This window comes from Panulirus ornatus, chromosome 36 (assembly GCF_036320965.1).
Source record: "Panulirus ornatus isolate Po-2019 chromosome 36, ASM3632096v1, whole genome shotgun sequence".
NCBI classification, from domain to species: Eukaryota; Metazoa; Arthropoda; class Malacostraca; order Decapoda; family Palinuridae; genus Panulirus; species Panulirus ornatus.
This window is the reverse complement of record NC_092259.1, coordinates 10,812,383-10,837,130: the sequence shown is the minus strand read 5'-3', so window position 1 is coordinate 10,837,130 and position 24,748 is coordinate 10,812,383. Positions and strand designations below refer to the sequence as shown.

Genomic DNA, 24,748 nt, shown 5'->3' with positions numbered 1-24,748 from the left:
GTTATATGAAAGTGCACATTCATATGCACTACATTCTTATTCATATATCTCCATGTTGTACAGTTAGGTTCCGTAAAATGCTATCAGCTGGTTATGTGAGTCTGATGGGATATGACCAGTCTAGACCCCACTGCTCAACATTGTGAGACAAAGGGTATTCAATTACTTAGTATCTGAATGGTCATTTCCCTATAAGGGGCAATCAGATCCTAGCAGTAGCGTTCCCTCCTGCCACGCAGGAGTCCCGGGTTTAAGCCTGGCTGTTGGAGGTTTGTACGTGGTTGAGAGAGCAGAAGAGGGTGTGTTGAAGTATACTGTGGTTGAAGGTGCAGTCAATGTACTGAACCAGGGCATGGGAAACATCTGGGGTAAACCATGGAAAGGCCTGTGGGGCCTGGATCTGGACAGGGAACTGTGGTTTCAGTGCATCACACGTGACAGCTAGAGACAAGAGAACAAATGTGACCTTTTTTGTCTTTTCCTGGCACTAACTCAATGGAGAAGGGGGTAGCGATGTTGTTTCTTGCAGGGCAGGTTAGCGCCAGGAATGGATGAAGGCAAGCAAGTATGATTATGTACATGTGTATATATGTCTAAGTGTATGTATATGTGTATAGGTTGATATATATATATATGTACATGTACGTATATGTGTGTGAATGGGCATTTATGTATATGTGTAAATGAATGGCTAGCCCTTTCTTTGTCTGTGTCCTGGTGCTACCTTGCTGACGCAGGAAACAGCAATTAACTTTAATAATATTAATAACAATATCAATAATAATAACAACATATTTATCTATTTATCTATTATACTTTGTTGCTGTCTCCCGCATTAGCGAGGTAGCGCAAGGAAACAGACGAAAGAATGGCCCAACCCACCCACATACACATGTATATACATACACGTCCACACACACACATATACATACCTATACATCTCAATGTATACATACATATATACACATGTACATAATTCATACTGTCTGCCCTTATTCATTCCCGTCGCCACCCCGCCACACATGAAATGACAAACCCCTCCTCCCGCATGTGCATGAGGTAGTGCTATGAAAAGACAAAAAAGGCCACATTCGTTCGCACTCAGTCTCTAGCTGTCATGTATAATGCACCGAAACCACAGCTCCCTTTCCACATCCAAGCCCCACACAACTTTCCATGGTTTACCCCAGACACTTCACATGACCTGGTTCAATCCACTGACAGCGCGTCAACCCTGGTATACCACATCGTTCCAATTCACTCTATTCCTTGCATGCCTTTTATCCTCCTGCATGTTCAGGCCCCGATCACACAAAATCTTTTTCACTCCAACTTTCCACCTCCAATTTGGTCTCCCACTTCTCCTCATATACTCCACCTCTGACACATATATCCTCTTTGTCAGTCTTTCCTCACTCATTCCCTCCATGTGACCAAACCATTTCAAAACACCCTCTTCTGCTCTCTCAACCACACTCTTTTTACTACCACACATCTCTCTCACTCTTTCATTACTTACTCGATCAAACCACCTCACACCACATATTGTCCTCAAACATCTCATTTCCAGCACATCCACCCTCCTCCGCACAACTTTATCTATAGCCCATGCCCCGCAACCATATAGCATTGATGGAACCACTAATCCTTCAAACATACCCGTTTTGCTTTCCAAGATAACGTTCTCGACTTCCACACATTTTTCAACGCTCCCAAAACTTTCACCCCCTCCCTATGATTCACTTCTGCTTCAATGGTTCCATCCACTGCCAAATCCACTCCCAGATATCTAAAACACTTCACTTCCTCCAGTTTTTCTCCATTCAAACTTACCTCCCAACTGACTTGTCCTTCAACCCTACTGTACCTAATAACCTTGCTCTTATTCACATTCATTCTCAGCTTTCTTCTTTCACACACTTCACCAAACTCAAGTCACTAGCTTCTGCAGTTTCTCACATGAATCAGCCACCAGCGCTGTAACATCAGCAAACAACAACCGACTCACTTCCCAAGCTCTCTCATCCACAACAGACTGCATACTTGCCCCTCTTTCCAAAACTCTTGCATTCACCTCCCTAACAACCCCATCCATAAACAAATCAAACAACCATGAAGACATCACACACCCCTGCCACAAACCTACGTTCACTGAGAACCAATCACTTTCCTCTCTTCCTACTCGTACACATACCTCACATCCTCGATAAAAGCTTTTCACTGCTTCTAACAACTTACCTCCCACACCATATATTCTTAATACCTTCCACATAGCATCTCTAACAACTCTATCATATGCCTTCTCCAGATCCATAAATGCTACATACAAATCCATTTGCTTTTCTAAGTATTTCTCACATACATTTTTCAAAGCAAACACCTGATCCACACATCCTCTACCACTTCTGAAACCACACTGCTCTTCCCCAATCTGATGCTCTGTACATGCCTTCACCTTCTCAATCAATACCCTCCCATACAATTTACCAGGAATACTCTCAACAAACTTATACCTCTGTAATTTGAGCACTCACTCTTATCCCCTTTGCCTTTGTACAATGGCACTATGCAAGCATTCCGCCAGTCCTCAGGCACCTCACCATGAGTCTTACATACATTAAATAACCTTACCAACCAGTCAACAATACAGTCACCCCCTTTAATAATAAATTCCACTGCAATACCATCCAAACCCACTGCCTTGCCGGCTTTCATCTTCCTAACCTTCTCACTTTGCACACCACCTCAACCAAAACACCCTATATCTGCCACTCTATCATCAAACACATTCAACAAACATTCAAAATACTCACCCCATCTCCTTCTCACATCACCACTACTTGTTATCACCTTCCCATTAGCCCCCTTCACTGACGTTCCCATTTGTTCCCTTGTCTTACGCACTTTAACTACCCCCTTCCAAAGCATCATTTTATTCTCCCTAAAATTTGATGATACTCTCTCACCCCAACTCTCATTTGCCCTCTTTTTCACCTCTTGCACCCTTTTCTCTTGACCTCCCTGGGGATAGGGGAGAAAGAATACTTTGCACATATTCCCTGCGTGTCATAGAAGGCGACTAAAAGGGAGGAAGCGATGAGCTGGAAATCCTCCCCTCGTTTTTAATTTTCCAAAAAAGGAACAGAGAAGGGGGCCAAGTGAGGATTTCCCTCAAAGGCTCAGCCCTCTGTTCTTAATGCTACCTCACTAACGTGGAAGATGGCGAATAGTATAAAAAAAAAAAAATAATGAATATATATATGGTGTGGGAGGCAAGTTAGAAGCCGTGAAAAGTTTTTATCGGGGATGTAAGGCATGTGCACGAGTAGGAAGATAGGAAAGTGATTGGTTCTCACTGAATGTTGGTTAGTGGCAGGGGTGTGTGATGTCTCCATGGTTGCTTAATTTGTTTATGGATGGGGTTGTTAGGTTGGTAAATGCAAGAGTTTTGGAAAGAGGGGCAAGTATGCAGTCTGTTGTGCATGAGAGAGCTTGGGAAGTGATTCAGTTGTTGTTCGCTGATGATACAGCACTGGTGGCTGATTCAGGTGAGAAACTGCAGAAGCTGGGGACTGAGTTTGGTAAAGTGTGTGAAAAAAGAAAGCTGAGAGTAAAGGTGAATAAGAGCAAGGTTATTAGGTACAGTAGGGTTGAGGGACAAGTCAACTGGGAGGTAAGTTTGAACGGAGAAAAACTGGAGGTAGTGAAGTGTTTTAGATATCTGGGAGTGGATTTGGCAGCGGATGGCACCATGGAAGCAGAAATGAATCATACTGTGGGGGAGGGGGCGAAAGGTCTGGGAGCATTGAAAAATGTGTAGAAGTCGAGCACATTATCTTGGAAAGCAAAAATGGGTATGTTTGAGGGAATGGTGGTTCTAACAATGTTATATGGCTGCAAGGTGTGGGAGTGGGAGGCAAGTTGTTAGAAGCAGTGAAAAGTTTTTATCGAGGATGTAAGGCATGTGTACGTGTAGGAAGAGAGGAAAGTTATTGGTTCTCAGTGAACGTAGGTTTGCGGCAGGGGTGTGTGATGTCTCCATGGTTGTTTAATTTGTTTATGGATGGGGTTGTTAGGGAGGTGAATGCAAGAGTTTTGGAAAGAAGGGCAAGTATGCAGTCTGTTGTGGATGAGAGAGCTTGGGAAGTGAGTCAGTTGTTGTTCGCTGATGATTCAGCGCTGGTGGCTGATTCATGTGAGAAACTGCAGAAGCTGGTGACTGAGTTTGGTAAAGTGTGTGGAAGAAGAAAGTTAAGAGTAAATGTGAATAAGAGCAAGGTTATTAGGTACAGTAGGGTTGAGGGTCAAGTCAATTGGGAGGTGAGTTTGAATGGAGAAAAACTGGAGGAAGTGAAGTGTTTTAGATATCTGGGAGTGGATCTGTCAGCGGATGGAACCATGGAAGCGGAAGTGGATCATAGGGTGGGGGAGGGGGCGAAAATTTTGGGAGCCTTGAAAAATGTGTGGAAGTCGAGAACATTATCCCGGAATGCAAAAATGGGTATGTTTGAAGGAATAGTGGTTCCAACAATGTTGTATGGTTGCGAGGCGTGGGCTATGGATAGAGTTGTGCGCAGGAGGATGGATGTGCTGGAAATGAGATGCTTGAGGACAATGTGTGGTGTGAGGTGGTTTGATCGAGTAAGTAACGTAAGGGTAAGAGAGATGTGTGGAAATAAAAAGAGCGTGGTTGAGAGAGCAGAAGAGGGTGTTTTGAAATGGTTTGGGCACATGGAGAGAATGAGTGAGGAAAGATTGACCAAGAGGATATATGTGTCGGAGGTGGAGGGAACGAGGAGAAGAGGGAGACCAAATTGGAGGTGGAAAGATGGAGTGAAAAGGATTTTGTGTGATCGGGGCCTGAACATGCAGGAGGGTGAAAGGAGGGCAAGAAATAGAGCGAATTGGAGTGATGTGGTATACAGGGGTTGACGTGGTGTCAGTGGATTGAACCAAGGCATGTGAAGCGTCCGGGGTAAACCATGGAAAGCTGTGTAGGTATGTATATTTGCGTGTGTGGACGTGTGTATGTACATGCGTATGGGGGGGGGTTGGGCCATTTCTTTCGTCTGTTTCCTTGCGCTACCTCGCAAACGCGGGAGACAGCGACAAAGTATAAAAAAAAAAAAAAAAAAAAATATATATATATTACCAGACTGCCAGCATGAAATTTCACTGCATGTAAAAAATAAAAAGACTCCATAGGTGAGTTAGTGCTAGGAGTACAGTCTCACAAATAAACTAAAGGAGTCCACTTTTCCCCGATTCTGGAAGTAGTGCAGCCTTTGGTTGCAAGAGTCTCTGGAGAGGGGATTGGGTAACACTAGTGATATTTCTTAAAACAATGTCCTGGGATAATTAAAAAAAAATGTAAATATAGCATATTCTCTCTCTCTCTCTCTCTGACCAAAACTTTTCACTTATTTTGAGGGAACAAACACAAATGTATGTATCTAGTAATTCCTAAGATATAATTGAATGAAAGTGTAAATTACTGGACAGTGAAAGACACAAATGAGCCAATCATCACCTAAAAAGGATTCTATTATCCACATAAAAGGAGGGAAAGGTCAACATCTACCGGGGTGAAGAATTTAATGCTTAAGTGAATACATGACAGAGAAAAGTTTGAGTGAAAAAAAAGTCCAAAATACAAAAGGATGTAAATTTAGGTCATGTTATTAATAAACCAGGGTGAAGAAATACAGATAATGGGCATAGTGTTAGGAATAAGCAAAATGGAATATATGAAAAATCTGGAAGAGACAAAAAAAATATATAACCCAGGAATAAGCAAAATGAGAGATTATGTTTTGGAATTCATACATTAAGTTGAATACACACCAAGGAATACCAAAGGATGAGGTAATGCATAAGAATATACATCCAATTTAGTTTATTTACTACATACAACAGTTGTAAAATATTTATTCAGGAACCTGTAATTATGTACATCTGCAACTGTATGACTGACAGGAGTAAAATACAGCAGGGGCGCATGGGTTGGGAATAAAACACTACGGAGCTGTAAGAATTCAAAATGAAGGTATTGGGAATGCAGCATCTCTGGGAGCCAAGGACTAGGCATGAAATACAAGGTAGAACTAAAAATTTAAAATACATTATTACTGAGAAGTAGCCATTGATATTTCAACATAGCAAGGATGGTTTGCCTACAGTTACTTTATATGTGCTAAAATGAGTAACTAAAGAAAAAATCTAATTTCATACAATAAAGAGATGGAAACAGACCTCAAGTGCAGTGGATGGAAGAGGGATCTAGACTGATATGTAAGATAAAATAATCCAATAAAGATGTAGCTCAGGATGACAAAAGAGGTAATTTATTGTAAACAAAACATGAAAAGTAACATTTGAGTGTCAAAGGAATAATGAGGATAATGATCATATGTGGATGATACATAAATTAAGTGTGTAAAGGAATTTTAATAGCAAGTATCAATTGTTGTTCCTTCTGTAAAAGTGGAGTAAAGTATACTAATAACAAATAAGAATCTTAAATGTTGAAGAACAGTCTTGTTAGAAATGGGGAAGGTGGACTATTTAGATGAACGCTGGTCAGTTTATAAACATTAGCAACGATAATTTAAAGGAAGAGGAACGAGCAGCAAATAATCAAAAACATTTCGGTCCTACTTTTTAAAGTAGAATGCGTTTCGTTAGAAAGGAAAGGATAGAGGGAAATGACGTACTTGGTTCCTTGGTTGGGTAGGTGGCGCTGTCCCCGTCGAGCTCAGACTCATCACTAAACAGCAGCCAGTCTTCAGGCGAGGGACCATCTACTCAAATGATGATTACGAAGATAAAAGGAGGAGGAGGAGGAGGAGGAGGAGGAGGAGGAGGAGGAGGAGGAGGAGGAGGGAGACAGGAGTTGGAAAAAGAGGAAGAAAAGGAGTACAAGAAAAAGGAGAAGATTGGAAGGAGGGGGAGGAATAATATAAGGGAATGGCAAGGACATGGTGAGTACGTCGAGTTGGCAGTGAGGGTACGATGGTGAGCGATGGTATGCGACGGACATAGGGAGTGTTGGAATGGCGGGCGGGCAGAGTGGGGAGAGGGGAGAGAGCCTAGTTAGTGGTTTCAGTTGTAAGTGTCTGGGTTAATGTCAAAAACAAAATTATCATCATATTTTGATGCTAGAAACATTAGCTGGGACATGATGGGCTCTTTGCAGATGTATCAACATGGCCTAGGAGGGTATGGGACATCTTGGGGTCTGCCTATGGTAAGTAATGGCTGTTTAAATATGACCGAAAAAAAGAAAGATTCAGATGTAAATTTTTAACACATAAAATTTTTCAAAAACATAAATTGTAAAATTTTTCCTTGATCAAAAACGTATCTGAAAAAAATAAAAAAAAGGGAGGCTTCTGCTTCCCTTAGGATAGTTCAGTACTATGCATTTCAGATTTTCATACAAAGTAAATAAATATATATCACAGGTAAAGGAGTTAAATGGGATGGAAAGCTATGCCTTAGTTGCGGTGAATCAATGTACGGTAGTTTGCAAAAACAAAACTTCAAGAAACTGACCTCAAGAAAAAGTTTTACAATGGATTCAGATGTACTATTCCACCCAGAATATATACTATTTGTATGATTAAGCCAGACTGAATGTTTGAGTTTTTGTTTTTATGATCCTAAATTGAAATTCCAATGCAAGCTTGAGAAATTCGTACACGGAATTACCATAGATGCTAAGCAAAAATTCTATAAAAACCCACAAACTGAAAACCTGACTGATTTGATCCCTATGATGTTGTGGTAGTGCCACTTGACAGCATACCATAAAATAGCTTGTATCATGAATACCAAATAACAATGGGAATTAAATGCAAAACTGTGACAAATATAATTCTGCTTTATGATACTCTCCTTGTTTTAGTATAGATAAGCTTCCTTGAAGTAAAAAAGAATGAATAAAGGCAGCTGTGGGTAAGAGATATCCTAATGATTGTTGTGTATGCATGCTATTATCAATGCTGCAGGAAAATATATGCTGGACGATAATAAATGTTACCAAAAAGTTTGTTCACAATTATGGTAAATTCGTAATGAGCAATGTGGTTTACCTATTTGGAGAAAGGATTTTTGGACTCTTGGGGCCCTGTTTCACTGATGTCATCCATTCTTCTGGCTCTTTTTTAATTCTTTAATGCTCTCTGGAATCACAATAAGCTCATTTTGCTTATTCCACTCATCAAATACCATTACTTCTGTTGTATTTCTTCACATCTTATCTGACATCAATTTGTTAAATTGTTTCTTGTGTCCTCTAGTTGACCTGTTCCTCTCTAATTCAAAGAACTGCTCATGATCAAATCTCTTACACTTAAAAAATTGAAATTTACTGTTATCTTTCCTTTTCTTCCACAAAAAAAGTCAGGTCTATGACTGATATACTCTCCCTGTGCCTTAGCTTATGAGTGAAATAGTTTTTTGTGATTTCAATTTGTGCAGTTATAGGAGGGAGTTCTACACCTGTAGCACCTAATCTCATAAAATTTAGTATCATACAATATTTCACACTTTTCTAAACCCTCTGCATTTCATCCTTTTGTTTATTCCATTCTTCCACAACTGTAAATACTAGAGCTTTCCTTTATAGCTCTTCTGACAAGTTAGTCATTTTGTTGTTGATGTATAATTACTTATTTGGGAGAGAGTTTTTATACTACTGGGGCCCATCACTTAAACATTCTCTACACTCACTCAACTTTTTATATTCATGTATGCTATCAGTATTAAAAACATGTTCAGCAATCTTATTCCATTCATCCACCACTCTTGTAAGGTAATATAAAATAACTTCCTCAACTCTTTTACCAAGATTCTCACTTACATTCATGCTACACCCTCTAGATGTTCTACTCTAATATTCCTTGACGAACTGTTCACCATCTACATCCTCAACCTGTTCTAAAATTTAAGGGTTGTGATCAAGTGACCCCTCACTCTTTTCTTATCCAAGGAAGACAAATTTAAAGCCTCTAGCCTTTCTCTGTAGCTCATTTCACTTAATTCTGGCACTACCTTTATTACCCTCTTCTGGACCTCCTCTGTTAGTTCTTAATGCTTCATGTGTGATGACCATAAAATGAGAAGCAGAAATTTCTCTAATGGCCTTGACATCTTTTACAAACATATTTAGGAAGCTCAATCTTTCTGGCAAGTCATTTACCTAGATTAAAAAGATCAGTGGTCCCAGAACAGAACCATGTCACAAGCCAATGAAAACCTCAACCAATTTTAAGAAGGCTCCTCTGACATGTGTCCCTTGTTGTCTTCCATTGTGATATTCTTCTAACCATCAAAATAGTCTCCCACATATTCCTGCCTGAAGATCCAGCTTCTTTATTAACCTGTGTGGTACAGAAGACAATCAGCTCAACCCTTTCTTTGGTCTAATGTGGAGGACACTCTTTCATGGAAATCTTTGGTAGTTTCTCCTCTACAAGAAGTAATCTGTATGTTTTCTAATTATCTTTTCCAGTACTTTACAGACCATGGTCATTAGGTATGCCCCAGTTTCCTTCCCTGATCCTCAGACTGTATCAGAAAACTGGCTTACTGCTGGGGATAAAAAATCATATCTATAGAAGGCAACTAAAAGGGGAGGGAGTTGGGGGCTGGAAATCCTCCCCTCTAATTTTTCACTTTTCCAAAAGAAGGAATAGAGAAGGGAGCTACGTGAGGATTTTCTCTCAAAGGCTCAGTCCTCTGTTCTTGATGCTACCTTGCATGCCTTTCACCTTACTGTATGTTCAGGCCCTAATCGCTCAAAATCTTCTTCACTCCATCCTTCCACCTCCAATTTGGTCTCCCACTTCTCATTCCCTCCACCTCTAACCTTGTTAAAGACACTGTACTTTATAGAATTAAAGCCATACATGCAGAAGAATGAAAAACAAGAAAGAAGCCATTTATCTACCTTTATTTAGTTGCAGCAGAATGTTAAGCACAAAAAACATGAAAAACTAACTCTTAAAATCATATCATATCACAATTGAGTAAGTGGATGCATCTGAGGCAGTTCCTGTGACTCTGCAATTTCATTCATACTATTGACATGTGCCAACATATTCGAGTATGTTTCGATTTTAACAGGTAGTTCATCAATCAAAATATAATACTCAGTAAGCCAAAAAGACATCTGTTATCTTTGTCAAGCTTTAAAAAGCTTTTCTGTCATTTTCTTCTCTCCTTCAAACAGCAACCAATCCATTTAAACAGCTCCCTTCTGATAACAGCCTGAAAAACCTGCATTATTTATCTTTTTGTGGAAACATCAAAAGCCTTCAGGCAGTCCAAGAAAACAATCTACCTATACGTCCCTTTCTCAGATGTTGCTCACATTCAAGTAAATATCTAAGAAACCATGACAGCCAATTACTGATTACATGTTTGAGCAATATAGAGAAGGAAATCTGTTCTCATGGGGCTCCAACACAAACTTTCTTTATTGTCACATAATATTTCAAATTCATAATTTCTGCATCTATTGTCTCTTCTCTCCCAGATTAGGTGATTCTATGGATGTTAACTTCTTCCAGTAGCTTAGCTCTCTTATTACAGTTCTTCTGTCCACTACCAGAATTTTTCCAACAAGTATCCCCTTTCATGGGGTGACCAAATGGATGCTGCGTTCTCTGGTTTGGGTCTAATGTATGTTTTTTTTTCTTTTAAACGTCATGCACCTGAGGGTAATTATACAGGCAGATGAAGAATTAATCTCTATAAAAACCTTCCTGATGTGATGTTTTGGGAATAAGATGGAAACTTCATCCACTTCAAGAGTCAATTCTTGCACTTTGTTTCGTACCAGATGGAAGTCATGACCAAGATTCTTTTCGCTGTGACCCATCTTATTCATCTTCAATTTGGTTGGGCTGGATTTTATCAGCAATATATCTAATCACAGCTGGAGCATCTTGTCTTTATAAGTTTTCACAATCATGAAGAATCCTTGGTCCTCTCATAATCTTATAATCATTTATGTAAGTGCTACAATTCTTTTCATTTTGAGCTGCAATTCTACATCAACAGAGGTCTCATTCATCCTCATGCTGAGTGCTGCTTGAATTACTGGGATGACTTTTCTTTCACACCTCTCTACAGTGTACAGTGTACTTTCCCCTTCTCTGTCCTACAGGTAATAGTGCAGTCACTACTCTCATGAGATCTCTGCAAGAGTTCCAGCCCCTAATGCATGGACCTGTGGCATAGGATTTGCTACTACTTCTCATAACTTCTGTATGGATATCACCAACACAAGTGCTTACCATTATGATAACTCCTTCTTTTCTTGTTGAGCAAATCTGTGGAATTCTCTTTCTTCTCTCCATAACCTTTCCATCTTTAAGTCAAGCCTACATACACCTGAGGAGTTTAAATCAATTCCTGCTTTTTTTTTCATTATTATCTAAAGCTTAAATAGAAACATCATCATATGGGGCATGCTTTAAACCATGCCATTTCACTTTCAGCAGAAAAAAGTATGATTCTAATCCTTCTAGCAAGATGTTCACATAAGCCACTATTGAGATCATAACTGAATTAATTTCCAAATAATGCTAAAACCATCAGAGGTCAAAAAAGTCTTAAGGATTGTGAAATCCTCTAAAGATACCTATACAGACTCCAGCTGTGGAGATACATGGCTAATGAAGTTCAACCCAACCATACGTAGAGTGATGAAGGTGGAACAGAATGAAAGGACACCTGGTATGAAACATCATCTGGCAGGAACCAAAGTGCATCAGTCAAAATGAGAAAGGACCTAAGGGTGTCATATAGACTTATCTTATTCCTAATAAATCACATCAAGATGACTGTTATGGGGGCAAATTACTTACTATACATCCATACTGTCATCAAGTACAGTGACATTGAAATAATTAAAACAAATATCTAACCATATTTCACACTACAACTTCAGAATACAGTTTCAATTTGGTCATCCTGCTTACCAGGACACACTGTTTCAATGGAGAATGTCCTGAGGTGGGCAACAGAGGTTGTACCTGAAGTAAAGGAACTAAACTACAAAACTAGAAGAAGGAACTAAACTACAAGGAGTGGCAAGCAATGATGATATTACACATGTATAAAGATAGAAGGAAGAAGAGAAATATGATAACATGCCAATCTCATAATACATTTGATGTAAAGTAAATATGCAGTGATCCTTCAAAATCTCTGAATACATTTGATATAAAGTAAATATGCAGTGGTCCTTCAAAACTAAAAATGCAAAGTTGATGGGAGAGAATAAAAGGAGACTAAGATATGAAAAAAGCAAACTAAATACATATAAGAAGTACTTTTTGAAATAGAACTGCAGATACATGGAGCAAAGCTCAGTGAAGAAACTGTAAACGCGGACAGTAGAGATCTACAAGTCTCAAGGTTTGTATGATACAAAAGAAAGTTTAAGAGATGGGGTCCCACAAGCACAGACCTACAACCCCCGCACAAGCAGGTAATCACAAATCGTTCTATTTCAACAATCATCCTTCCAAGCCCTTCAGTTCATCTTGCTTTACTACATTTACTCCTGATAAATCTTTTAAACTCTTTAAGATTACCCTATGCCTTGCCCATAGTTTTTTTTCACAAGATTTCTATGCTTTTCCTTTCTCATTCTGCTCCATTCATCCCTTGCTCTCTTATATCTTTAAAATGTTGCTTGGGTGTTGAGCCTTTTATACCATCACCTGACTAATGAAGATACAGAAACAACACCCCTAAATGTGGTACCATTACTCCGTAAAAGGATGTATAAGGTTTAGGTACAGGGTGAGGTAAGAAGGAAAAATAAGGATGTCAATGAGGAAGAAGCAATATGAGTGATAATGAATGGAAGGGCTATAAAGCAGTGTTACCATACAATTAATTAGTGCTGTACTTATTCAATGAAATATAAATACATACAGTACTCCCCAAAGTGTGATGTGGCTGGAATATTAACACTGAGTAGAAATAACATTTAAATATAGCACTGAGAGAAGAGATTACTTGAGGCTCAAGTGATTGTTGTCACCTGCATGGGACCAGTTGGGCTTAACACATAGTCTTTATTTATCTATTATAATTTCTTGCTGTATCCCACATTAGCGAGGTAGCACAAGGAAACACACGAAAGAGTGGCCCCACCCACCCACATACACATGTATACAATATGGGGAAAAGCAAACTCAACAGCACTTAAGTATCACATCATAGGTAAGTGATAAGTCCATCACTGCATGGAGACCGTGGTTAGGAAGAAAAGAGATGATTCTAGAGATGTACAAGAGCCACAAGAAGGAATTCTGGTAAATACAACTGAATAGTAAGCTTTGTAAAAGCCTTTACCATACTTTGATCAATGAAACTTCGTAGCAGTTGAGGGCAGAGTCACAATTATGTACGATGAAATATATTTGACTTGGAACAGCTAAGGTACAAAAGATTCTGCACGTCAGATTAAGGAGTAGAGAATTTTTTTTTTTCTAATCTCCAATTCTTTGTGTGACATTATGGAAGATATATCATGGTTTGATTTTAATGAAAGAGCCATCTTTATAAAAGACTGTATGGTGGAAGTAAAAGAAAAAAATACTGTATAAGGCAGAAAAAACTTTGATGATGTAATGGTCACTTTGGATGAAGTGTTATGGAGAGGGATGACATGCATCAAGAATCAACCATCTTGTGCATACCAAGAAAAGGAATCTGCCTTTATTTTCCCTTGAAATGCATTGCTGAGGCCAGGCTAAGATGTGCATTAGCAGGCATGGATGAATACACATGGAAACATTTGATAAAATAATCAGATGTTTGTAAGTCTACTGTGAGAGATCATTTTGGAGTTCTTATTGTTCAAAAGTTCTGAAAGGTTTTGTGCTGTAGTGTGTTTCCTATGTTAGTCTTGTATGGCAAACCATTACATAAGTCTGTGTTGTTGGTTAACATTTTGTATCCTGTTAGCAAAACTTAATCTATGGAGGAAAGGCAAAAAGTTTTTGGCAAGATTAAGGTGGATAATATTTCCAATCTTACAATCTAAATAGTCATAATTTCACTTATTTTTCAATGTAGGCATAACAAGTGAAATTCCAAGAAGTCAATGAACACAGCCTATGAAGTCTGGCCTGATCAGCCTTTCTGTATTGTTAAAAAAAGCATAAACAGGCTGGGAAGCATCTGGGAAATGAGGCTGAGGAACAGATTACAGAAAGCAAGCACTATCCTCAGATCCAAGGAAAGATATAAATGGTACAAAACCTTACTTAAAGAGCACACACTGAAAGAAAATACTTTCATAAGATGAAAACATATGCAGTGGCTTTGAAAAAAATTGCAAGATCATTAATGACACTCTTTGCTTACATTCCCTTATGACATTTACGAAGAATGTTTGATCTGTTGTGCATGCTTATATTGCTAATAAGTAAAAGTCTTCAACTGTATTCAGTTATGAAAACAAAAACAAAAGAAAGTGGAGTTTTGATATGAATACAAGAGTAGTACAGATCACAAGTGAAGGGTGATTTTTGAGGAAAGGGTAACCTGAATGACTCCAATCACAATCCCATGTTTTAATGACACGGCAATTAGAAGATAATGCTACATATACTCCCACCATGGGAGAAAAAAAAGAAAGGAAAAAGAGGTATAAGGGAATGAATTGAAGAAAAGTAAATTTCAGGCTGGGAAAACTGGACTGCAAAACAAAGAAGTAATATGATTAAAACTGACAACAGAATTTGTTTCTTCCACTTTACTGCAACAGCAGTGTGGCAAGAGATGACTGACTGGCTTGTGAAAATCTAAGTTATAAATACCATAATAACTTTGCAAACTCCTTTGTTACCTACAGCTTTTGGATGAAAGATGCATGATTTGGCTATAGTTCCACTAAAATCAGTCAATGTTTGTGAAAAGGATGATTATTCAGTCATGATAAAATATCATGAATGTCTCAACACCCACTTCTCTAGTACAAAACTTTGTAGTTATCAAACATTGATGTTTCAGTAGTATATGTTTTACCTTATCTTCAAGCAGCATACATCTTTAAACTTTTAGTGTATAGAATAACATCATAAATGTTTTGATAGCACTGAGAGGAAAGTAATGTTCAAACATACGTGATGGTTAGGGAATCAAGAAAGAAAAGAGACAAATTCAATTTCTAAGCACTGTGAAGTAATATTATCTAAACTGCAAACTTTTGGTAAACATATGAAGTAAAAATACTTCCCATCTGATAAACGACAAGAGTAAGAAAACTGATGAGGGTTTCTTTTGTGATGCATAGATACAATGTATACCAACATGTATGTATATGCAAAACACCTTATTTACCCAGCATGGTTAAGGGTTCATAGTGGAATGGATATGCAGTTTCTCAGTCATGCTGAATGTAAAGACTCAACAGTCCACCATTTTCATGTGTGGCGAGGTGGCAACGGAAATGGATGAAGGCAGCAAGTATGGATATGTACGTGTGTATATTTTTTTTTTTTTTGCCACTGTCTCCCACGTTTGCGAGGTAGCGCAAGGAAACAGACGAAAGAAATGGCCCAACCCACCCCCATACACATGTATATACATACGTCCACACACGCAAATATACATACCTACACAGCTTTCCATGGTTTACCCCAGACGCTTCACATGCCCTGATTCAATCCACTGACAGCACGTCAACCCCGGTATACCACATCGATCCAATTCACTCTATTCCTTGCCCTCCTTTCACCCTCCTGCATGTTCAGGCTCCGATCACACAAAATCTTTTTCACTCCATCTTTCCACCTCCAATTTGGTCTCCCACTTCTCCTCGTTCCCTCCACCTCCGACACATATATCCTCTTGGTCAATCTTTCCTCACTCATTCTCTACATGTGCCCAAACCATTTCAAAACACCCTCTTCTGCTCTCTCAACCACGCTTTTTTTATTTCCACACATCTCTCTTACCCTTACGTTACTTACTCGATCAAACCACCTCACACCACACATTGTCCTCAAACATCTCATTTCCAGCACATCCATCCTCCTGCGCACAACTCTATCCATAGCCCACGCCTCGCAACCATACAACATTGTTGGAACCACTATTCCTTCAAACATACCCATTTTTGCTTTCCGAGATAATGTTCTCGACTTCCACACATTTTTCAAAGCTCCCAGAATTTTCGCCCCCTCCCCCGCCCTATGATCCACTTCCGCTTCTATGGTTCCATCCGCTACCAGATCCACTCCCAGATTTCTAAAACACTTTACTTCCTCCAGTTTTTCTCCATTCAAACTTACCTCCCAAATGACTTGACCCTCAACCCTACTGTACCTAATAACTTTGCTCTTATTCACATTTACGCTTAACTTTCTTCTTTCACACACTTTACCAAACTCAGTCACCAGCTTCTGCAGTTTCTCACATGAATCAGCCACCAGCGCTGTATCATCAGCGAATAACAACTGACTCACTTCCCAAGCTCTCTCATCCACAACAGACTTTATACTTGCCCCTCTTTCCAAAACTCTTGCATTCACCTTCGTAACAACCCCATCCATAAACAAATTAAACAACCATGGAGACATCACACACCCCTGCCACAAACCTACATTCACTGAGAACCAATCACTTTCCTCTCTTCCTACACGTACACATGCCTTAAATCCTCGAAAAAACTTTTCACTGCTTCTAACAACTTGCCTCCCACACCATATATTCTTAATACCTTCCACAGAGCATCTTTATCAACTCTATCATATGCCTTCTCCAGATCCATACATGCTACATACAAATCCATTTGCTTTTCTAAGTATTTCTCACATACATTCTTCAAAGCAAACACCTGATCCACACATCCTCTACCACTTCTGAAACCAAACTGCTCTTCCCCAATCTGATGCTCTGTACATGCCTTCACCCTCTCAATCAACACCCTCCCATATAATTTACTAGGAATACTCAACAAACTTATACCTCTGTAATTTGAGCACTCACTCAAATTATATATATATATATATATATATATATATATATATATATATATATATATATATATATATATATATATATATTCATGTGAGAAACTGCAGAAGCTGGTGACTGAGTTTGGTAAAGTGTGTGGAAGAAGAAAGTTAAGAGTAAATGTGAATAAGAGCAAGGTTATTAGGTACAGTAGGGTTGAGGGTCAAGTCAATTGGGAGGTGAGTTTGAATGGAGAAAAACTGGAGGAAGTGAAGTGTTTTAGATATCTGGGAGTGGATCTGGCAGCGGATGGAACCATGGAAGCGGAAGTGGATCATAGGGTGGGGGAGGGGGCGAAAATTCTGGGGGCCTTGAAGAATGTGTGGAAGTCGAAAACATTATCTCGGAAAGCAAAAATGGGTATGTTTGAAGGAATAGTGGTTCCAACAATGTTGTATGGTTGCGAGGCGTGGGCTATGGATAGAGTTGTGCGCAGGAGGATGGATGTGCTGGAAATGAGATGTTTGAGGACAATGTGTGGTGTGAGGTGGTTTGATCGAGTAAGTAACGTAAGGGTAAGAGAGATGTGTGGAAATAAAAAGAGTGTGGTTGAGAGAGCAGAAGAGGGTGTTTTGAAGTGGTTTGGGCACATGGAGAGGATGAGTGAGGAAAGATTGACCAAGAGGATATATGTGTCGGAGGTGGAGGGAACGAGGAGAAGAGGGAGACCAAATTGGAGGTGGAAAGATGGAGTGAAAAAGATTTTGTGTGATCGGGGCCTGATGCAGGAGGGTGAAAGGAGGGCAAGGAATAGAGTGAATTGGAGCAATGTGGTATACTGGGGTTGACGTGCTGTCAGTGGATTGAATCAAGGCATGTGAAGCGTCTGGGGTAAACCATGGAAAGCTGTGTAGGTATGTATATTTGCGTGTGTGGACATATGTATATACATGTGTATGGGGGTGGGTTGGGCCATTTCTTTCGTCTGTTTCCTTGCGCTACCTCGCAAACGCGGGAGACAGCGACAAAGCAAAAAAAAAAAAAAAAATATATATATATATATATATATATTTATCTATTTATTTATTTATATACATCATATATAACTACATTCATCTATCAGGCCTGTGGGATCACATATCCGTAGTGCTCTTAAAAACATACAAAAAAATTACATGTTAAATAAAATTGTATAAACTCCTACTGAAGTGCGATTTCACCTTCATACTATCATCACGGACAAGTGTGATCATCATACATATATATATATATATAGATGTTCTGGAAGGAGGTAAATAAAGTGCGTAAGAAAAGGGAGCAAATGGGACCTTCAGTGAAGGGCGCAAATGGGGAGGTGATAACAAGTAGTGGTGATGTGAGAAGGAGATGGAGTGAGTATTTTGAAGGTTTGTTGAATGTGTTTGATGATAGAGTGGCAGATATAGGGTGTTTTGGTCGAGGTGGTGTGCAAAGTGAGAGGGTTAGGGAAAATGATTTGGTAAACAGAGAAGAGGTAGTAAAAGCTTTGCGGAAGATGAAAGCCAGCAAGGCAGCAGGTTTGGATGGTATTGCAGTGAAATTTATTAAAAAAGGGGGTGACTGTATTATTGACTGGTTGGTAAGGTTATTTAATGTATGTATGACTCATGGTGAGGTGCCTGAGGATTGGTGGAATGCGTGCATAGTGCCATTGTACAAAGGCAAAGGGGATAAGAGTGAGTGCTCAAATTACAGAGGTATAAGTTTGTTGAGTATTCCTGGGAAATCATATGGGAGGGTATTGACTGAGAGGGTGAAGGCATGTACAGAGCATCAGATTGGGGAAGAGCAGTGTGGTTTCAGAAGTGGTAGAGGATGTGTGGATCAGGTGTTTGCTTTGAAGAATGTATGTGAGAAATACTTAGAAAAGCAAATGGATTTGTATGTAGCATTTATGGATCTGGAGAAGGAATATGATAGAGTTGATAGAGATGCTCTGTGGAAGGTATTAAGAATATATGGTGTGGGAGGCAAGTTGTTAGAAGCAGTGAAAAGTTTTTATCGAGGATGTAAGGCATGTGTACGTGTAGGAAGAGAGGAAAGTGATTGGTTCTCAGTGAATGTAGGTTTGCGGCAGGGGTGTGTGATGTCTCCATGGTTGTTTAATTTGTTTATGGATGGGGTTGTTAGGGAGGTGAATGCAAGAGTTTTGGAAAGAGGGGCAAGTATGAAGTCTGTTGGGGATGAGAGAGCTTGGGAAGTGAGTCAGTTGTTGTTCGCTGATGATACAGCACTGGTGGCTGATTCATGTGAGAAACTGCAGAAGCTGGTGACTGAGTTGGGTAAAGTGTGTGAAAGAAGAAAGTTAAGAGTAAATGTGAATAAGAGCAAGGTTATTAGGTACAGTAGGGTTGAGGGTCAAGTCAATTGGGAGGTAAGTCTGAATGGAGAAAAACTGGAGGAAGTACAGTGTTTTAGATATCTGGGAGTGGATCTGGCAGCAGATAGAACCATGGAAGCGGAAGTGGATCATAGGGTGGGGGAAGGGGCGAAAATTCTGGGAGCCTTGAAAAATGTGTGGAAGTCGAGAACATTATCTCGGAAAGCAAAAATGGGTATGTTTGAAGGAATAGTGGTTCCAACAATGTTGTATGGTTGCGAGGCGTGGGCTATGGATAGAGTTGTGCGCAGGAGGATGGAGGTGCTGGAAATGAGATGTTTGAGGACAATGTGTGGTGTGAGGTGGTTTGATCGAGTAAGTAACGTAAGGGTAAGAGAGATGTGTGGAAATAAAAAGAGCGTGGTTGAGAGAGCAGAAGAGGGTGTTTTGAAATGGTTTGGGCACATGGAGAGAATGAGTGAGGAAAGATTGACCAAGAGGATATATGTGTCGGAGGTGGAGGGAACGAGGAGAAGTGGGAGACCAAATTGGAGGTGGAAAGATGGAGTGAAAAAGATTTTGTGTGATCGGGGCCTGAACATGCAGGAGGGTGAAAGGAGGGCAAGGAATAGAGTGAATTGGATCGATGTGGTATACCGGGGTTGACGTGCTGTCAGTGGATTGAATCAGGTTATGTGAAGCGTCTGGGGTAAACCATGGAAAGCTGTGTAGGTATGTATATTTGCGTGTGTGGACGTATGTATATACATGTGTATGGGGGGGGGTTGGGCCATTTCTTTCGTCTGTTTCCTTGCGCTACCTCGCAAACGCGGGAGACAGTGACAAAGTATAATAAAAAAAAAATAATATAAATATATATATATATATATATATATATATATATATATATATATACACACAATTCTTTTTCACACTTGATTGCTGTTTCCCATATGCACACGCTTGTGTGTGCATATATATTCATATATATATACATGCACACACACACACACACTTGGTACTACAGTACATCTTCAAAGATAGGTGTAATCTATGAAGAAATATACAGTGCTTGAAAATTATATCAATTGCAAAACTTATAGAGTCAGATACAGGAGATGACTCACAGGTACTGGCCAGCTGCCCTGCCAGGATACACCACACCAGCATGGGTTAAAATAGGTAAAGTCAATGTAGAAAGTCTTTATGTCTGTCTGGCCCATCCAGTCCCTCAACCTGTCACCCTCCACTCTGTCACTTGGTGTTAATCACTACAACACTATGTGAAAATCCACAAAGATTTCTGGTGAGGAAAAAATCATGAGGGTCAACCCATCTACCAGGATGTCACAAGGACCAGGTCAGGAGTCACATGAGAGCCTATTGTAGCAGTGAAAAAAAGATGTTTTGGCATCATTTTGAGTAAATCCTCCTTTGGGGTCCTGCACACATCAACACCTCCTGAGAAAAGGGATTCCTAAATGCAAGACCTTTAAAATTCTATGAGGCAGCAGGGTGAATGAGTTTAGCCCTAACATTTTGTTGTCTGACTACACTTACAGCCAAACACAAAAGGTTGAGATAGAATCTAATTTCTATGTACAAGGTCATACTAATGGATGATGTAACATGTAAATTTGGTAAGACAAAAGATCATCTCTTGTGTTATGAGGTCAAGATAAAAGATTACTCAGAATATTAGATCAAGACGGAAGATGAACTAACATTCTAGGTCAAATGGAACTGTGACCAAGCATGCTTGGTCAGTGCAAAGACAACTATGTTATGCCATGACACATAAGCTCCTTTTGGATAACTGATTGACCTTACACACAAGATCGAATAGATTCAGCTTGCCTGAGTAAACATTTAGGAACCCCTCATGCTCAATCTGGCACACAAGTCAGCACCAAGGTTTGGAGAGGATATCATGAACGAGAGCACAATTCTTGTAAGACATTTGTGAACACAGGAAAAGAATTAGCTTTACCTCAATTCCCTCACATATAATCCTAGTTCTGTTGTCATTAATTAGTAGAAAAAAAAATGACTCAAATTTCTAAGACCTGGGGAAAAAAAATTGAAAGAAATGTCCATGATTAAAATCATTTCATTCAGAAAGCAAGGATAAAAAAATCAAGTGAGGTGTGAAAGTTTAACAAATTTAGATTTTTTTTCCTGTGTTGATGAATAGTCCCCCCCCCCCCCCCCCCCCCCCCCCCCCCCCCGGGTTAGCCACATGTACATGTGCTCCCTTGTGGGCCACCGTGTGATAGGGAGGGTTTTGGGAATGGGGTTAGTAGTAGTAAGAGAACACAAGGAATGCTGCCTGGAGAGACTAACTGGAATGATAAGTGATGCTGGAGCATTCTTGTTTCATAAGCAAATGCCCTTTCATCCCCGTACTGTTAATGTCTGTCTCTTTACATTCATTCTGCACAAATCACCATCCCTCTTGACTTATTCTGAACAAATGGTTGTCTATTCAGACATGGTACGCATAAAAGTCCGTTCCATAAGAATTTTTTTTACACATAATAAACTCAAAATATTTATCTCTAATAAGCTTTATAATAAACTAATTACTTCTGACCCTTAGAGAATTTTTCAGCTTGTTTCAATACTTAATTTTTTCAGCAAGTCTTTCTTCAAACAGGTATTGCTAATTTCAAAAATATCAATGAATATTAACTACATCCTCTGATCTTCACTGCAAAGCACCAATTTATGCCTTTTTCAGTTGTTCTAAACAATGGATTATATTTTCCTGCAATGGTAAGCATGAATAAAATACCTCATATTCTGAATATAGTGACACAAAATGCCTTGACTGACAGTAAAAAATTTGAATTGGTATTACTGTTCAGATACGTGACCCTAAATGCTGCAGGAATGCAAAGGTATTTCCTGAGAAAGTGTGATTTTGCAGGGGAAGCTGCCTCTGAGAATGATTAATATAAAAATTATGTAGTGTGCATGTGAATGTGTAATTATTTGTTGTTACAACCTACCTGTGCTCTACAGGGATGGTGTTTTACACTCATGGGGCCCCATCTCTTGAACTACTATCATAAAACATTTTAAACTTCTATATGCAGTCCACAGCTGCTGTACTGTCATTCATTTGTTACATCCATCCACTATTCTTATACTATAAAATTAATTATTTACATCATTTTTAACAAGAATTTCAAATTTCATGTTATGGCCTCTGGCTACTCCATCCAACATTTTCAAAGAGCTGTTCACTGTCTATGTCATCAATCGTCTAAAAAATAAAAGCTCTCATCTTTCCCTGTGACTCAACTCCCTTAATTCTAATATCATCTTTGTTATTGTCCCCTGGACCTTATCTATTAGCTTCATGCTTCTTCAGAAATATTGACCAACTTAAGAATCTTGTCCTAATTTCAGCCCTATTCAAAAGGTGAACAGCTTGCTGGATACTTCCTTATCCATGAAGGTGAGCATAATCCTCCTAAGATAGCACCCTAACAAGAGGTTAAGGACAATGCTGACTCAAAGGCCTCTTTCACACAGATTCCTGCAACTTATTTCCAACTAGATGATACTCATATTGAGGCAATTCTATAAATTCCAGCATCCTGGGCAAAGCCAACCTAGGTCTTGGGGTTGAAGACTCCTGAAGACTTCACCAAATGTTTTTCATCATATACAACCTAGGCTTGGGGTTGAAGACTCCTGAAGACTTCACCAAATGTTTTTCATCATATACAATCTTCTGTAATTCTTAAAGGAACATGCCTTCTTTCTCTTCACTTGGGATACAATTTCCTTCAAAACCAAAAATAATCAGTGATTTACATCCATCAATCTCCTGCTTTATTCATCGTTCAAATTTTCGTGCCATACACTTCTGCCTAGATCCTTCAGTAATGAATTGTCCTCCTCTGTGTTTCTGACTTTCTCTAAGCTCTCCTTTCTAGCTAACAAGCACTGATCCTATCAGTTCTCTGCTCTCTGAATTTTCTCAACTGCTCTATCTTTAACAGTCCAACATATTCTTTCTAGAGTTTCAAATTAATTTCCTCTGCACCTCTGCTTTGTATGTCCCCAGGCCTAACAATTTCATCCACCTTCATGCCCTGCATCTGTTGATCAATCCACAAAACTGCTCCTGGTCCCCCTTCCCACCCATTGTATTCAACATTTTGTGTATGTGTCAAAGTCATTTCCTCAAGTTGGATAGTCTCTAGGATATCTAATAAAAAAAGGACCCTTCTCACATTTTTTACTTTGCAATAAATTCAACTTGTCTCTCTCTGACTCCTTAACTTTTGAATCTCCTCAACTAATCTGAATTTGTTATACCAACTACTTATAATTTTCAAATCCCTAAGTTACTCTCATCTCATTTCACAACAATTTTTCTGATTCCTTGCTTTCTCTATTTCCTCCTCTAATTGTGTTAACTTCTGATCCTTCTCTCTCAATAATTTCAAATTACATCTCTGAACATTTGTTCTCTGGAAATTCATCCTTTGTTTCTTCTCATCTCTTTAAGGATTAAACCAAAACTAACAGTACTTAGTTTCAATATTTTCAATAGTTTGAACCCATTTCTGATTAAAATGACACTAAAAACTGAGAAACTTTACCCTAAATGGCTTATTGGGTGTTTGATAACAAGCTGACCTCAAGAGTGATTTAGTTGGTCTTGCTGTTTGGACTAATTTCCTTGCCTTTTTTTAACTTGACTCAGGCAAGCATCTTAAAATTTTCCCCTAAGTACACAAATAAAAAAATGTTTTGCATTTTGATGATAAATACATTAGTCTCTTTTCTCTACTCCCAGTTACACTTCTTTAGAGTAATTCTCACACAAACCTGTTCACTCTTCCCATTTCAGACACTCACCCTTTCTTTACTTTAATATCCTTAAAATGAACAATAAATTAAAATTCTATATTTTTACAAGTTAGCAACACTCCTGAGCATTCAATTTAAAATGGGTGGTCTTCCTCTCCAAACGATCAAATCCTCCCACATACACACACACACAAAAAAAAATATATATATTAAAAGGTACAATCAATTTCACATCCTAAAAAAACTGTCATTCAGGGGCCCCTTGTGTAATTACCTATAAGTACAATATGGGGAAGGAGTTTTACAATTCTGTGGTCCTATCTCCTGAACATTCTGTATCACTGTACAGCCTGTTAAACTTCTCTATGCTGTCTACATTTACCACATACCTGTTCACTTTATTCCATTCATCTGCAAATCTTACACTATGAAAGTATTCCCTCATCTTTTTGACAAGTTTTTTGTTTAATTTCATGTATATCCTCTTAAAATCACTGTTAAAATCATCAGTCTATTCTAAAAGCTTACAAGGCTGTGATATCTAAAGCCTAAAGCCTTTCCTTGTAACTT

The 24,748-nt window shown here is 39.0% G+C and overlaps 1 protein-coding gene across 16 annotated transcripts in view; it reads right to left on the bottom strand.

Moving 5' to 3' along the window:
- LOC139760347 (cubilin-like) overlaps window positions 1-24,748 on the bottom strand; it is a 344,737-nt gene that overhangs the window by 68,853 nt on the left and 251,136 nt on the right. For 15 of the 16 annotated variants that reach the window (XM_071683382.1, XM_071683397.1, XM_071683385.1 and 12 more), the window contains one exon: window positions 6,714-6,800. The exons of the other annotated variant lie outside the window; for it this stretch is intronic. In XM_071683382.1, the coding sequence (XP_071539483.1) occupies window positions 6,714-6,800 (87 nt within the window). The remainder of the gene's footprint in view (window positions 1-6,713; window positions 6,801-24,748) is intronic. 16 annotated transcript variants of the gene reach the window in all.